Source organism: Typopeltis vanoorti, chromosome 15 (genome assembly GCF_054136105.1).
Source record: "Typopeltis vanoorti isolate ZY-2024b chromosome 15, IOZ_Tvanoo_1.0, whole genome shotgun sequence".
NCBI classification, from domain to species: Eukaryota; Metazoa; Arthropoda; class Arachnida; order Uropygi; family Thelyphonidae; genus Typopeltis; species Typopeltis vanoorti.
In genome coordinates this window covers 9,707,719-9,725,608 of record NC_143563.1, presented here as the reverse complement: position 1 = coordinate 9,725,608, position 17,890 = coordinate 9,707,719, and the positions used below count along the sequence as shown (strand labels likewise).

Below are 17,890 nucleotides of genomic sequence, written 5' to 3'. Positions count from 1 at the left end.
GACGAACTATAGTTGGATATATTTACGTTGTCACGAACACGACGCGATCAGCCACGAGATTTCTTGAAGCAAGTATCGTCTTACCATCTGGAAATTGCTGTAAGAGTAACTGGATGCTTTGCTCATTATAAAGGACCACTGGATTATGCGCTTGCCTCGCTTTCAGCTATCTCATTTCACCAAAATAATAAAGACAAGACTCAGATGATTAAAACCTTTATCTACATCACATAAATTTGATAGGATATTGGCTTCCAGGATTCCTTTTCACTGGATGAGGTATTAATTTGCAGACTCAGCCGGCTGGGGGAAAACCAGGGCTTCCCTATAACAAAAAATTATACACAAAAATATATATATATATTAAAAAAAAAAAAATATATATATATATATATATATATATATATATATGTGCTCCCCCGAAGAAGATATGTAACTCTTTCACTCGTCAATCGCATTCTACAATGACACAAACACTTTATTAGTAATATTTATAATAATATTCATAATTTCACAAGTCTTTGTAAGTTTGTCTTGCAAATTAGCATGCTCTGATTAAGATTCGATTACTGAGAGATAGATATCCTATCGCTAATAATAAAAAGAAAAGAAATCTCCATCTAAATGGCAGTTTACTTATAATTTTGGTTTTTTTCTTTTTAAGCTACTTTTCCGCCTGACCATTAATAGTTTTTAATGTCGTGTATCTGAGCTGTAGTTTAATGAAACAGAAATAAATGATTCTTACTATGCGTATGAAATGGCAAATCGATATCCGGTTGCATCTTTTATAGCAATCCATTCACTTATGATGATATTTACAACTCCCACATAAAAATGGTGTCTCTAAGATACCTGACATAAATCAACAAAGCAACTGTTTCCAAGACTCCATTTCGCACGCTTTCAGAGTTGCAGCGTCAGATACAAAAAATGTTCTATAATAAGGCTACTGATACGAAGAAACAACCGCGTATTTTGTTTATCATAACTTTATTGTTCTCTGATAAAATCTCCTCTTAACTTTACTAAATGAAAATGAAAAACAAAGTTATTACCACAAAGAAAAAGGAACCACATAAGTACTTTCAATTTTATTTTCGTTTTGCTTGAATGTGGTGAAACAAATATCTTGGCTTCTTTGAACTCAGTGGTTTTGCACATTCCTGACCTTACATTGATTTTCGTTTATAAATAAACTCTTCTTTAATTAGAATACCAACATTTTGAGTGTTATTTTTAAAATTTTCATCGCGGTCTAGTTTTTTTTTTTTTTTTTAGGTTTTTGTGTGATATCTGCTCACTACTGATGTCATCGCTTCTCTTTCCAGTCTAATGCAAGTTTTTGAAATGCGAAAAGCATTTTAGTGTACTGTCTATTGCAAAACAAATTCATTCGTCTTCAGTCAAGTGGGTAGGGTAGCGACATACGAAACAAAAAGTGTAATTGAATGAAAGAGATACGTTAAATTGCCTGAGTTAGTTATTGAAGTTAAAGATCATCCACCTTCACACGGAATATGAGTTCAGATAGAAAGGGGCATCTGAATGAAGAAGTCGGGTTATATCAAAAGAGATCTCTTAACAGTCCTTTATGTTAAACAGGATCAAGTCTATACAACTCTGTAATTGCCTTTCAACACTATTGAAATTTCCATTGGAAATGTTTGAATGTTCCAAAATAATTTCATTCGGAAATGTGTGTGTGTGTGTGTAGATAAAAAGAACGAAGAGTAAACTTGAAATTTTGAATTTCTGTATTCCTGTTTAAAACACCATTCATGGTAGATTACGAAAAGGAGTACTGTACATAAATTGTTTTTCTAAATGGTTATTTTCATAGTCCTCAATGCATACTTCCTTATTAATTTTAATTCGATTTTCGCTTGTGAATAACTGCATGCAATGCAATCAGACCCAAACTGTTTGTCGTTAAAATAGTGACCGACACCATTCATTACTACAGTGATGTATTTAGAACTGCTCTTGACTGTTTGTAATTTTTTTTTGTATAAACCACCCATTAAGAGAATTTGAATCTTATTATCTTATTTGCGTTTTTTATGATTCCCACTGACGTAAGTTTTTTTCTAAACATATAGTATATTTTCTAACCTGAGTGGGGTATTAAAACATTTTTTCGTATATGTTCCTACGAATCAACGTATAAAACGTTTATTAAATGATGTTTCCCATAGTTTATTTTTCAGGATCCACTTAAAAAGAACACCTTATCTTGAAATACAGAAAACAGATTTGTTCATCATTATAAAGAATAAAGATTTAAAAAGAACAAATTAACTAATGATCTATCTAATCCTCAAATCCGATGCTTACCTCTATCACACGGTTGTACTTTCTGGCGAAAAAATTAAGAACAGCATCTGCAAAGAGCACCATTAGAGCATCTGCTGTTTTGCTGTTGAATCTGTCTTTTCTGAAAATAGGGAGAGCAAAACAGTCTGTGTTTATCACTTATTCTAAATACATGCACATGATAAGTTTCTTAAATCAATGCCGTTGATTGTTAGGAAGTACGACCGAAAACTAAGGCTATGAAACTAGGGTATGATGTCTGGGAATTTCACATATATTCTGGCGGGATTATTTAATTTTTCAGCAGAGACAAACACTTGTTACCGATAAAGGTATGAGAAGGGAAACTCGCCTTCAGTTGGAAAGTAATTTCCAATATTATAGACAATTTAGTCTACTATCAAAGGTGGAGAGAAAAACTTCACTTCAATTTTTAGTTCACAATACTGCACTCTTAGGTTTCTAAAATCGACTTCAGCATCCACCTAATCCACTCTTTCTGTATTTCCTAAAACAGCACGTTCTTATTAATGCTACCGCATCGTCGTAGAATCAATTTGCATTCCTCGGAGATATTTCTCAAGTATGAACCAATCATAAAGATTGCAGTTTCGAAACGGAACCTAACACCTCTACAAAAAAAGCATCTGAGTCACATGTCGCGGGGAGTGAGCCTTTTATACGAATAACTGGGTAATTAAATTTAAATCTTTAAATTACAAATTTAAATTAAAGTCGTTTAATCGCTAAATCCCTTAGCACTAATTTAAATCTGAAATTAAATATAATCTTACACGCACTGAATCAGATTTCCGTAGTATCCCAAGAACGAACTAAGTTGGATATATTTGCGTAGTCACGAACACGAAGCACCCAATTACGAAACTTCTAGAAGGAAGTATCACATTACCCTACAAATTTTACTGTCTGAATAACTTGAGGTTATGCTCACTATAAATGAAAATTCAGTTATGTATATGAAATTCCCAGACACAAATCTCTAGTTACATAGTCTTAGTTTTCTGTCTTAATTCCAAACAAATAATGAACTGGTTCGCGTAGAACCTGATCTGTTAAAAAGAGCAAGTACAAAGTGCACCATTAGAATATTTGCTGTTTTGCTGTTGAATCTATAAATGAAAATTCAGTTTCCAGCTGAATGCTTTCGGCTATCATATTTCACCTAAATAATAAGAATGAGTTTTTGCTGACTAAATCTTTATCTACTAATTTAATATGATGAGAAAGTGCTTTCAAAGGCTCCAGGTCTATTGGGTTCCAAATGCCGATCGGTATGTATTCAAGTCGTAGAGAATTTTTGCTTTTTCGTTTTCCAGTACTGTCTCAATTTTATGCTCCCACCAGGTATCAGAAGCAGGAAAGTCATATGTTTTGCATACATGCTAACGAATTATTTTGCCACTTGAACAGGGCAGTATTTATCAGTTTCATTTTTCCTGCTGCAGGCACTGATTAGATGTGCTACAGTCTCAGCATTCTGATCGCATAAACTGCATTTGCTGTTATTACTGATGTTCAAAAATTTTGCTTTCATTGCATTAATTTGTAAGGACTTTTCGTGAACTGCTAGAATAAATCCTTCTGTTTCTTTTTTTAATATATATCGATATTGTAGGCTTTGTCTCATTCACGTCTACAGTATCAGGAAAAAATTGGCCTTGGAAGGGTTTATTTTTCCAGTTCAAGGATTTCTTTCCTGTTGATTTTAAAAGGCCCACATGTAATCTCTTGATGTATTGGCTCAGACGTATTGTAGATGGAACTCTCTCTTTAAACTAATTTCTTCTTCTTCTACAATATGTCTCACGTTCAGCAGACCCTGTCCACCTATTCTCCTTTGAAGGTACAACTTGTCAACATCACTTCGTGGATGTAATACATGATGCATAGTCATTAATGTTCTAGTTTTGGAGTGCAATGTGTCAATCTCTTCTTTTGTGCAATCTAAAATGCCAGCTGTGTATCGGATCACTGATATAGGCAAAATTCATTTATCTAATTGTGCCTAATCCATTTAGTTTTGTTTCCAGAATATTTCTAACTCTTTTGCTGTTTTCGTCTGCTGCTTGTTGTTTATGTTTTGAGTGGAGAACATCACAGGATTCTAATATTCCAGGTATTTTTAGTGTTCGTCATCTGAAACTGCTTTTATATATTTCTCTTCATCAAAATTAAAATGGATAATGTAATTATTTTTTCCTCGTTTAAGAGATAAAATTACACATTTATGTAAACTAATTTCCATTTTGATATCAAGACTGAAAATATGAATTGTGTATTTACTGTGCCAAATTTTTGTGTAACTTGAAATCATCCATGTACAACAGATGGAAAATTTTAATATTATATTTAGGAATTTCACATCCAAGTTTTGTTTTCCTCAAAATCATAGACAAAGGCATCAAAAAAATGTTGAAGAGCAATGGTGCAAGGAATCATCTTTCACCAGTAGTATGGGTGACGGTAGTGACAAGATCAAGATCAAGATAAGATAAGGAATCGTGACGTGTTTGGTTGATGACGTCATTGTGTGTGACGTCATGAGTTTGGAATGTTTGGAATTTCTCTGTGGGGATATGTGTCACTGGCTTCAGTTCTTGTGTTTTGGTTCGCGTATGGGGTTATGGGTGATGGTAGAGATAAGGATTGTTGTGATTGGTGGTGCACTAGTGACAAGATGAAGATCGAGATAAGATAAGGAATCGCGACGTGAATGTTTGTTGTTATGAGATGTAGATAAGTGACATCATTTGTTATTTGTAAATAAATGTCGTCATTTGTAAATAAGTGACGTTGTTTTGAATGGAAAAGGGAGATATATTAGAGATAATGATTTCTGTTGTTATTGGTGGTGCACTAGTGACAAGATGAAGATCAAGATAAGATAAGGAATCGTGACGTGAATGTGTGTTGTTAGGAGATGTAGATAAGTGACGTCATTTGTTAGTTGTAAATAAGCGACGTTATTGTTTTGAATGGAAAGGGAGATATATTAGTGTATAAGTAATGGTGTTGTCATTGGTGGACACTTCTGACAAGATCAAGATCAAGATAAGATAAGGAATCGTGATACGAATGTTTGTTGTTATTGATTTTGGAATTTCGCTGGGGCCCTTGTTTGTCAGAAATATCACATGATGTTTTTGGTTCGTTTATTGCCTTGTGGGTGATATTTAGAGATAAGAATCGTGACATTATGTGTTTGGAAATTCACAGTTTCGAGGTTTTCAGAATAATTTAATTATATGCTATGTCACTCAAACATACAGTTTTTTTTCTTCTCTAGATGGTTGTACTAATTTTCTAATACATTTTGAGGTATTTCTTTCCTGTTAAACGGTAGGATTCTTAGAGTAAGTCGCGATGGCGGCAGTGTAATAAGCTATTCGAGCTTTTCTGAATAATTAATTATATACTTAAAATACCTCTCCTTAAACACACACACATTAGACATAAAAATCGCTAATGTATCCATGTTGATACTCTAATATATACTCAATGATTATTCTTATGGAAAAAAAAACTATTCAGTATTAGAATTACGCTTACCAAACAACATGCGAGCAGTTGCAGTCTTTAAGTTAAAAAAGTACTTACAGCTTTCCAGATGACTCTTCTAAATACGAATATTCCAAAATAGTTCAATTTTATATCCACAACACACCACAAACACAAAAACCACAAAGAATGAAATTTCTGTAAACACTGTAACCTGAACTAGTTACTTCGTCCTTTAGATTACAGACCGTAGATGCTGGGGTTTTGTCATTTGCAATATCCCCAAGCGAGCAGTTTTCTTCAAAGGGATGACATGAGTCATATCCGTAAATTGGTGTATTGTTCAAAGGTAGCATTTCCTCAAGTTTGGATATTTCTCAAATAATTACATATGACTAAGGACTTAGTATCAGGATGTTCGAATAACATGTTTCCTAAAATTATTCATTCTTCGTTATGGTCGGAATTCATTGTTGTTGTAAATTAATGCTTACATTTAATTTTAATTTAGAGTACTATCCGATTGGTTGTCTGTATTAATCCTTCCCCACTGTTGTCCAACTTTGGTGGGAAAATCTATGCACCGTTTTGTTTAGGGTAAGTGTTATTTTCGGGTTCGAATTCCGATTGCTGTTAGAGTATGGAATTCAGACAAGTGAAAAAAATTTTTTTTTTCAATTGATTCGTTATTTTTTTTTTTTACTTTTACAGGTCATATTCTAACAGAATAACTCAGCAGAATTAATAAATATATAAATTAGAAATTATTTTCCAACACTGGATATTTCTCATTAAGTCTTACCTTTAAGGTATCTATCTTATCCGGTTGCCTTTTGTTGTATGTAGGTGAGAAATCGTGTGTTTTGTTTCGAACTCTTGGTTTCCTTTGGGAAATTACCAATAAAACTATTAATTTTACCTTCGATTCCTTGTGCTCTTAACCTATTTCTGTAAGTAGAATTTATTTGTGAATTATTTTCCCACGCTGTTAATTTTCATTCATTAACCTTGTTTGTAGATAACGAACAAATAAGACTTTTAATTCAATGAATCAAAAAAAAAATTCCCTGGTTACTTTGTGGCATGAAATTTCACAAGGAAAAAAAAAATGTTCTTTCTTCTTAAATTTGTATAACACATCTACGACACCCAATTTGTTCATTTAATTTACACATTTTATTGAACGAAATATTATTTACAAATTGTATTTACTGAATCTAACAATACAGAAAATAAATAAATTGAAAAATACATCAAATTTTCTTCCATTGTTGTCGAATTGCCATCTTATGGTTTTGACAATGTGACTCTCATCTGAAAGTTAATTTTCATTTGGTGTTTGTTTGTTGGGAATTTATTACTGTAGTAGTAAAATTAAGGGTTGCATATTTATATTTTCAAATCAAATACGTATACTTCAGAGAATTATTAAAAGCACAGAATCTTTCGTTATGTTTCCAAAAGCATTTAAAAGTACACATTATGTTTTCACGTTTTGGGCATCCAATTTCATTTAAATCAAGAACAGGCCTCCCTATTAACTTCTTTAATGTTTTTGATTTTTTTCTCTTCCTTTGGCAAGTAATATATGATATTTACATGTCGATTCTATCATCCAATCTCTTAGTTTGTCCACAGCTAGTGAACCAATTTCCCACTTCAGCTGATGGTTATATTTTATTAACCAAGAATTCTGTTTTTTAACTCTTTCAGGTAATTCTTTCCAACTACAAGGATTTTGTCACTGCATATCTTGCACTAATTCCATCAGAAATACAAATTTCTTTATGAAATAAATTTGAACTCTTATTCAACAAAAATTGTATATCAATTATCCCAATGATAACTGAAAGTTCGTATTTTTCACCCACTGTCGATTTTTCATAATCGTTTTCCTTCATTCTTCTTCTTAGATTACTTTATGGTAACATTGGTTTACAAAATTCTAAACAATTAGAACTTTTCACAAAGAAACTTTCAAAGAATTTGTGGCTCACCCATTATTTTTGCATTACCAAACACAAATCACAAAACAGCAGCTGCAGTGGATGAACGATTACCTTTAGTCCAAAGTCACTCGACTCTCTGGTATTTTCTTATAGTACTGTTTACACTTACCAACTCCTACCCTGACCGTTCCTTCAAAAATGAACCTTTTGTGCAGATGACTCAACGACATGTTTTCACATGCTGTTGGATATACTGTTGGTGTGTTTTTATCTTACTTTGTGTAGGGAAGGGTAAAATTTGTATATGTGTTATCTGTAGAGTACAAACATTTTCTCTATGCCAAACTTTAAAGAAACATTAAAGTCACGTTTTGTTGGTTTAATTAGGTGCTTCTCTCTTTCTCTCTCTCTCTCTCTCTGTAAAATAACCAAATTCTAACAGTTCGGATTTTCGATTATGTGAACGATTTGTTTTCAGATAACTCAAATAATATTAATAGGTAGCATTAGACAATTTCTAAAATAATCAATACATGGATATTCGTTTTCAACACTTTTTTCCCCTGTCCTGGCATTAATTTCACAGTTGTGTTTTTTTTTAAACAATTAAACAGAATTGCATTAAGATATAAAGTTGCAGATTTCAATATCAAGATCTAATCAGAATAACTGAGTAAAAATTTACTTTGGAAAAACACAACAACAAAAACACACATCTTTGTTCATTTAAGTTTACAAATGCACATTTTATTTTGCTGAAATACTATTTACAAGTATATTCACTGAGAATAATTTGAAACATGTAATTACCTAAAAATATTTCACAATATTTAGTTTAGACTCTTAACATTTTCCAAAGAGTTCAATGAATAAAATTTTTGTTACTCACTGTTTCTTGGTTACATTACATCAAAATAGCTGGTCACGCAAAAGAATTTTTAAATCAGATACCATGGTAAACAAACTTCCATACGTTTGATATTGTGGCAGTCTGGAAATGACACCATGCCTCACTAAACATTATGTGTATTCTTTGTCAGCAAATATACACAAACAGTTTTTGTAAAATGTTTGTAAATGTCCCAAAATAAAGAATCTTTATCGAATTGGATCAAATCTTGAAAGTCTAATTTTACCATTGATGAATTTAAATATTGGGTGATAATTTTTCCCATTATACGAACAGATGGTAATTCAGTTTCCAAAAATAGTAAATGATTATCAATGTCATACATTTTTGGTGAAAATCTCTCAGCTTCTTCACAGCTAATAGAAAAAACCCTACTTCCATCAGTTCCTGTATCATCAAGTATTAGTTCCCCATCTTGGCATTTCAGAATATAACACTCACCAAGGTCCATTTCGTAGTCAACTCTTCTTTGCAAGTAGCCGAGGATATCAGACCACTTGCTGCGTAATTTTTCCCAAGTGGTCCTGGATAAATACATCACAATGTACGTGTCTTCTAAAATAATAATTGGTTTCACTCCTTTTAGAGCTAGGTGAACAGTTTGGTCTCGTGCTATTTTCCTGAAGAAAGAAAATTTCAATGACTTTTGTGGCTCACCCATTATTTTACTTTACTTTACTTTCCTGGATACCAATCACACAACACAATACGATAACTTCACAGGATGAACGAATTTTCATAACTGCAAAGACACTTGACTCGTTTATTTTTCCTTATAGTAATGTTTACCTGACCCTTAACCCTGACCGTTCCTTCCAAAATGAAACTTTTGCGCAGATGATTCACGGACATGTTTCTACATGGTGTTGGATAAACCCTGATGACAATGACGGATATGTGTCAGCCTGGGAAAATTCCAAGATATCTTATCTCAAAAACATCAATCACAATTCCATAGCCAAAAAAAACATGACAACAATGTCGTTATATGTTTGGATATTTCTGGGGAACATATGTCTCTCATTCTGTGATATCACAGAGGGTGACAGATATCTTCCGTGCAATGCTCCCCCCACCTAACCCAATCTCCATAGTCTCTCACCATCCCCTCTCCTACAGAAGATGTCTGCTCAGCTTAGTGGAGATGAGTGAGCTCATCGATTGCGGATATCTTTTAGTGATGTCACCTCCAATTGATACTGATAACTTTTTGGAAAAAAAATAAAAAAATGCGTTTTTTTATTTTTTTTCCAAAAAGTTATCATAAAAAACGCGTTTATTTCCTAAAAACTTATCATAAAAACGCGCTTATTTCCTAAAAAGTTATCATAAAAAACGCGCTTTTAAATTTTTTTTCCCAAAAAAGTTATCAGTATCAATTGGAGGTGATATCACTAAAAGATATCTGCAAATGATGAGCTCACTCATCTTCACTGATGTGTTATAGATGTGTTATACAAATTTAAGAAGGAAGATAACATTTTTTTTCCTTGTGAAATTTAATGCCACAACTTAACCAGAGAATTTTTTTTTTACAACTTATTTACAACTAACAAATGATGTCACTTATCTACATCTCATAACAACACACATTGACGTCACGATTCCTTATCTTATCTTCATCTTCATCTTGTCACTAGTGCACCACCAGTAACAACACGAATCATTATCTCTAATATATCTCCCTTTTCCATTCAAAACAACGTCACTTATTTACAAATGACGACATTTATTTACAAATAACAAATGACGTCACTTATCTACATCTCATAACAACAAACATTCACGTCGCGATTCCGTATCTTATCTTGATCTTCATCTTGTCACTAGTGCACCACCAATCACAACACGAATCCTTATCTCTACCTTCACCCATAATCCCATACGCGAACCAAAACACAAGAACTGAAGCCAGTGACACATATCCCCAAAGAGAAATTCCAAACATTCCAAACTCATGACGATACACACAATGACGTCATCAACCAATCACGTCACACTTCCTTATCTTATCTTGAACTTGATCTTGTCACTACCGTCATTCATACTACTTCCACTTTTAATAATAAGATCTCCGAGTCGTTCATTATTGATTATTAAAGTTATTTCCCATGATTTCGCATAGAGCCAGAAAAGAATGTATGATTTTGCTAATTCTAAATATTTGAAGTGATTTTAGGATCCAGGAGTGTGGAAGGGAATCCAATGCTTTCTTATAATATCTCCATGTTTAAGTTAGATTTTCTTCTTTTGAATTTCTAAGAATCGTTTTATTAATAAGGATTTGGTCATTTGTTCGTCTGAATTTTTGAAAATTGCCTTTTTGTTCAGTCCGATAATCTAATAACTGGTGGTATAAGGAAATTTCAATGATTGCGGTGAACAGCTTAAGCACAGTTGTTAGGCATGTTATTGGATGGCAGTTGTTTGGGTCTGCACCCTTATCCTTCACGTAGAGAAAAGTGCACCGAGATATCAGCCAGTCTTCCACTCTGCCTGACTGCAACACAATTATTTTGTTTTTCCCATTCGATCATGTATACTGGTTAGAAGCTTTAACCAAAATCCATGTATGTCACCTTTGCCAGGTAAACTCCGTTTTGTTTTATTTTTTTAATTTCTAGGTCCATTTATTTAGCGATAATGACATTTTGCATTTGTTTTGTTTCATTTTTGTTTCTATTTCTTTAATCCATAGGGCATGTTTGTTATGTTCAATGAGATTGTCCCAGGCTGATTTTCAAAATTTGAGCCTTTATTCTTTTTGTGGTGAAAGATTGTTTGCATTTGTATTTCTATGGATGTCCTGAAAGAATTGACGTTGATCCTGTTGAAATTGAATATTTCGTACATATTACTTTATTCTTGCTTCATATCTCTTGATTGTCTGTGCAGTCCTTATAATATTTTGTTTTAGCTCTTCAATAAATTCAGCAATTGTTTTTTTGGTCAAATTATAAGTGGTAATCAGTTTCGTTTTGTGATTATTATTTTTCAGATGTCCTTAAAAACTCTTTGCGATCAACTCGAAGCTTGATATTATTTTGATGACAGTGACTATTTCGAATAAAACCATATATAAATATAGTGAAAGTATCACTAAAAATAAATAATAATCTTTAATTTATCCAATACATTAAAACAAATATTGGTTTTATTCAATCTGCTCCCGAATTAAAATTTCTGTTTGCTTATTTTTGCCACAACAAATAATATGATGGAATTTTAACAGCGATACTGTATTGCATTTTTATTTTCATCTTTCGACATATTTTCTTCTGGCGAATCTGAAATCTCTCTGATGAAAATAAAAAGTGTGCGAATCCAATGATGTACCATCTGGTTTAGAAAACCCTACATTTTCTAAACCATTCCGAATCAATCAAAAAAATCAATGAAATGTAAATTAATTGATGAAGAAGAAACTGCACAAAAATAAAACGAACTATTAAGACGGAGGCGGATAAGCAGACCTTGAATTTTAAATGTGATTGCTTTAATTTCATTATAGTATTTAATATTGAAACAGGTCTGGTAAATGTCTAAACTTGCTGAATAACTACTTACGTTTTTTTTTAATACGGTACTTTAAATTTTACTTCCATTATGTGTTAAAAATATAAACTACAACAAAATGTTTGTCATTCGAAATTGTGTATGAAGTAGGTACTTACAATAAAAATACTAATTTCCTTTATATGATTTCGTTGTTTATTTATTTATTTTCCTGTTTGAATCTGGGATTTAATGGATTCTTTGGTATTTCCCAATAATGAGAAAGATAGTTTTTTGCTTGAGCAATGGGAATTGAGTGAAATGAATAGCCAAAGTCATTTGTAACGCTTTGTAGGTGAATGAGATCACAGCAAAATATGATTTTTCTGTGATCTCATTCACCTACAAAGGTGGGTGTTGATGGATAGTGATCAGCGCTGGCTCTACCGACGGTGCAAGACGTGCATTTGCACTGGACAACAAGTTTTTTTGGGCCGCTTGGTGCGGTAAAATTCTCATAAACTATACGAAAAATAAGGGTTAAGGGGCGGCAAAATATGCTACTGCACGGGGCGACAAACTTCCTAGGGGCGGCGCTGATAGTGATGATGTAGTAAGCCTACTGCGATCAGAATATGGACTCCATTCAGGTGCCCATTTATAATAATAATAATAATAAAAATAATAATAATAATTAGTTTTCTCTTATGGTCTCAAGACAACCATCCCAGTGCACTCTACATGTAAGTGAAGACCCAATGAGGCAGGTGGAGAAGCTTAAATACCTTGGGCCCATATTCACGAAAGATGGAAAGTGGGACGTAGAGCTAGATACTCGAATTGGCTTAGCAGGCTCAATATTACAGGAGCTTGGCCTTTAGGTAGTATTGAAGCGGGAGTTAAGCCAGAAGGAAAAGCTTGATGCTTCAATGCAGTCAATGTCCCCATCCTCACCTACGGTAATGAGAGTTGTGAAATGACCGAAAGCATGCTGATACAAATCCAAGCGGTGAAATGTGGTTCCTTCGAGGAGGTGTGTGGCTGACAAGACTCGACAGAGTCAGAAGCTTCTCCGTGTTGAGAGATTACAGTAGTGTTGGTACTGGTACCTGATCAGAATGCCACAGGGGAGGCTCCCTCAGCAAGTCCTCTTTGCCAAGCCAGTGGGTGGGAGGGCACGGGGAAGGCCAATAAATCGCTGGATAGATTATATTCAAAACCCTGGATGGACACGTTTGGGAATCCCACCAGAACGCCTGAGATTGGTGGCAGAGGATCGTGACCAATGGAAGTTCCTCTTGCAGCTGTTGTCCCCCACAACCCAATTAGGAAAGGTGTGCCTTGAAAATGTATGTATGCATGTATGTATAATTGGTTTTAATTTGAGCTCAATACTACTAATTTTGTGTTAACATTTTTACCGCTTTATTTTTCTGTGTAATGGAGAGTCGGTTTTCATATCTGAAAGTTTTGGCATAATTAGGATACCCAGTTAGTAACGAATTTCGAAAAAATTCTTAATTTAAGCAAAAGCAAAGCTTCAGTTTCAAAAATTCCTCATTATTTTAATAAAAAATGCATTTATGCTGTCAATATTCATTCCATATAACCGTGATAATATTATGTGATTAGTCAAGGGAAAAATGCATTTTATATGATACTGCTATTTTCTTTCTTATTCTTCTGAATTAAGAATATTAATTCAAATATTCTTAATTTTGTCGAACTGAATTTCAATTCCAATTTTAATTCCAAAGAATCAAACCCAACGTCGAGTTGCTAGCAACTATATGGAGGAACCGTTCACACGATGTAAAGAGTCTGAAACTCACACAGATAAATTTCCCGAAATAGGAAACGAGCATCGAACCCGAATATGGGATGCAGACCTCAGTGCATTAATTGCTTTTCCTTGACAAGGGGAAAGGAAACTCTCAATACTCACTTGCCTTTTGTCCTTCACTAAGAAGCACACTTCGTACCTAAGAACTCCACTGACTCATTGAAGCCAATATTTCTTGCGTCGTTCAATCTGGATGACTTAGAATCGAAGTGAAGGAACAGAAGTCTGTTGCTGGTTTGAACTCAGATTGTTCTCGAGAATATGCAAGAAACCAGAAATGATATGATGGATGCTCTTAAACTGAAGACAGGAATAAAAGATCTTGTAAAACTAAACATCTGGTTATTTGTGAAAGAGAATTACAATCTGAATTTATTTCTCCATCTCTCTTTCGAAGACTACATTTGGGTTGCAGGTAATGCAATACAACAAATTCGTGGTTTATTCTGCAAATATCAGAAAGCATAATTATTTTTCATAAATTATACTATCGGTTGTTCTAAATACCATTGTAAAGATGTGATTAGGATACAAGTCATTTTTCTATTTTAAGAAATTTAATATTTGATGACACTTGCGAACTCTAAGTCTGATTTAAACCTCTTTGCAGTTAAACTAAATGTGATTTGTTCGATAGTCTGCAGTACTATAAGGACTTGCTGTACCGTAAAAATAATTATTATCCACAACTACTTTAAACAATTACAACCTCGCAGTTCATCCCCAAATTAAACCTCATGCCCAGGTAAGTCTGAAACACAAAAGACCTTTCTCAATTAATACATGTTATGAACCGAGCCGCACTTCCTGTAAGTATCTGCCAAACATACTGAATATCTACAAGTAGGAACGCTGAAGAGTGTTTCGTACGGATTTCCAAAAGGCATGGCTAACATGGTTGAGTCTCGAATACATTCGTTTCCCAGGATCATTGTAATAGTTTTCGTAGTGAATTTTGCTAAATTAAACTCGTATATAAAATTAACAAGAAAAAATCTACTCAGCATTCTGTATTCAAGTAATTAGGATTCTAAATTCTTCATTGAATTAACGTATTTGTTCATGTAAAAACATTTGATTGAGATGATCAAGGTAATATTTATCGATTTTATATCAGTTGTGGGATAAAATCATAAAATCTCAGTTTGAATAATTACAAATTAGTCCAGTTATTTGCTTTTCTGGCGGCATCAACTCTCTGAAGATCAGACACTCCACACACGCCATCCCTCCATCAATGAGATGGAGGGATGGCGAGTGTGGAGTGACTGATCTTCAGAGAGTTGATGCTGCCAGAAAAGCAAATAACTGGACTACATGGCGAGGGCTGGTGTGCAACATCACCGAGCATCGGAGTGACCATACGGCATCTGTAGATGCCCAGTGAACACAGACAGACAGACAATCAAAAATATCCAATTTTAATAATATCTATAATAACCAAACAAGTCATTGAAAGCTTAGATGGCGAAGGCCATTGGAGAGCTGCATATTTTAAAAGAAGCTATCAGGATCTTGTAAATGTCCTTTACGCTTTATTTTTTATTATTATGTTTTTTTAGGAGAAAACTCGTCATCATTGCAGTATAATAAAATAGCAAATGCATATCTAATCACTAAGAGAAAACAGTATCTTAATTTTATTGTAAATAGCTGTTAATCCAATCAAGATACGATGTAACTCGAGTAAATATGGCTGGATATCCTGGGAATGCACATATAGAGTAGCCGCCTGAAACTGTTCCAATCAGATACCAATTTTTTTTCACTTCTACCATTAGAGGGCCTCCAGAATCACCCTGGAATGAATCATGAAAATAATCACTGGGACTCCTCCAGAATCTGTTCACAAATCTTCATATATATTAATTTAAATTAAATGAAAAATTAAAATGAAATTTAAATTAAATTGTGCCGTTTTAATATATTTGAGATAGTACCAACCACCAATTTTAATCGCTTCCACAGGCTCTCATGATCATGTGGGATTTAGGACATGCCGTTAAACATGCTTTCATGATTCCATCCTGTGTTCAACAAAGGGAGATGAAATCCAGCATTAGTTCGGATGATATCGCTATCCATTACAGATATGCATTCTCTCACTGTCACGCGCAGAAATCTCCTGGCTAACCTCACTGAACTTTTGACACAACGAATAGAAGATTTTCGAGAATCTCACGTTGTAGCCTTGATATTTTCCAAGACATTGGACAAAGTAATTATCATGGCCTTGTTAACAAGCAATTATCATTACATCAGCTACCTTACTCTCTCTCTCTCTCTCTCTGACATCCAATCTAATTCGTATCAGTTATTTTCGTTCTACTTCTTCTTTGAGAAACCGGTGTAGTGTCGACTGGATTTATCGATTGGATAATTCAATCATTTCTCATTTCTCAGAAGGAAGCCTGTGCGCTTCACTTTCCCTCAATTGGACAATGTTTCATCATTGTCAACAATAACCAATTTTATGGATGCGAGATTTGGAACCTAAAGAAGTCAGATAAGAAACGGATATCTGCTTTTGAGATGTGGTGTTACAGAAGGCTGTTGAAGATATCATACACTGAAAGGCGTACAAATGAATGGATGTTAGAAAAGATTAGTAGAACTTTAAGGCTCCTTAAGGATATTGACAGAAGAAAGTTAAAATATTTGGACACATAGGAAGGATGGAAGGAGGACTTCTCAGAACAGTAATAGAAGGTAAAGTTCCTGGAAAAAGAGGCAGGGGTAGACCATCAATGAGATGGAGGGATGGCGTGTGTGGAGTGACTGATCTTCAGAGAGTTGATGCTGCAAGAAAAGCAAATAACTGGACTACATGGCGAGGGCTAGTGTGCAACATCACCGAGCATCGGAGAGACCATACGGCATCTGTAGATGCCCAGTGAACACAGACAGACAGACAGTCAACAATAACCAATTTTCTCCTCTTAGGTTGTCATTCGTCCAGAGATTCTTCTCCATGCAACACGAAGGGTGTTCTTTTTTTTGTCTAAGTAATATTTGATTCTGCTTAACCCCTTCTTTATCTCCATCGGACACGTTGGAAAGTTGCATTCGCTGTAGTTCACCCAAAACCTCCATCAGAATGCTTCATTACATTCAGTAAGAGAGCAATTCGCTTAACAGAAGGATTTCTTCTTAATGACCCCCCCCCCTCTCCACACAATTCTCCACAGATGTTCCGATGCAGCATTGCGTTTTCTAGAAGTATTTCCATGGATACTTCTCCGTTGTACCTGCCGGTAAAATCCCTTTACTCTTGTTAAATTTTTTACCAGTACGATGAGAGCTCTCGGTTAACGTACCTTTTGAGTTCAGATGCAATCTTAGCGACCATTTCATATCATTCTCTTTTATGAGCTACATACCTTTGCTCTTTGGACGTCTTCGCATTATTGTGATCCACATGATTGCAACCGTCAGATAATCATGAAACATTAAAACATTCATTCTAAGCACTAAATAGCACACTGCCAATGTCGTGTAGGAAGCAATAGTAACTTTTGCATATATGTGTGAGGGATATTTCCGATTGTGTATATATATATATATATATATGTGTATATATGTACTAAATTTATGTAATTATTTCTGTAATCATATTTAAGCCTGAATTGCATTTGAAAACAAATTACGGATTGCTCACCCCGCATACATTCTTTCCACCAGCAAGGTCCCCAGCGCATATCATGCTGCTGATAATGCCATCTGGTAAACTCCGACTTGATAATTTTGCATAGGACTCGTTGCACACCGAATTTGATACCGTCGGTATTTTGGCCTCCTTAAGGTTGTTCGATTTTTCATCTGGAAAGGGGAAAATATAGTAAGACCCATCATCGGAAG

General features: G+C 34.2%; 1 protein-coding gene across 3 annotated transcripts in view; it reads right to left on the bottom strand.

Moving 5' to 3' along the window:
- The window catches only part of LOC150098361 (transmembrane protease serine 9-like), a 37,137-nt gene that overhangs the window by 10,967 nt on the left and 8,280 nt on the right, over positions 1 to 17,890 (bottom strand). For all 3 annotated transcript variants that reach the window (XM_090404921.1, XM_090404922.1, XM_090404923.1), the window contains exon 7: positions 17,691 to 17,851. In XM_090404921.1, the coding sequence (XP_090261047.1) occupies positions 17,691 to 17,851 (161 nt within the window). The remainder of the gene's footprint in view (positions 1 to 17,690; positions 17,852 to 17,890) is intronic.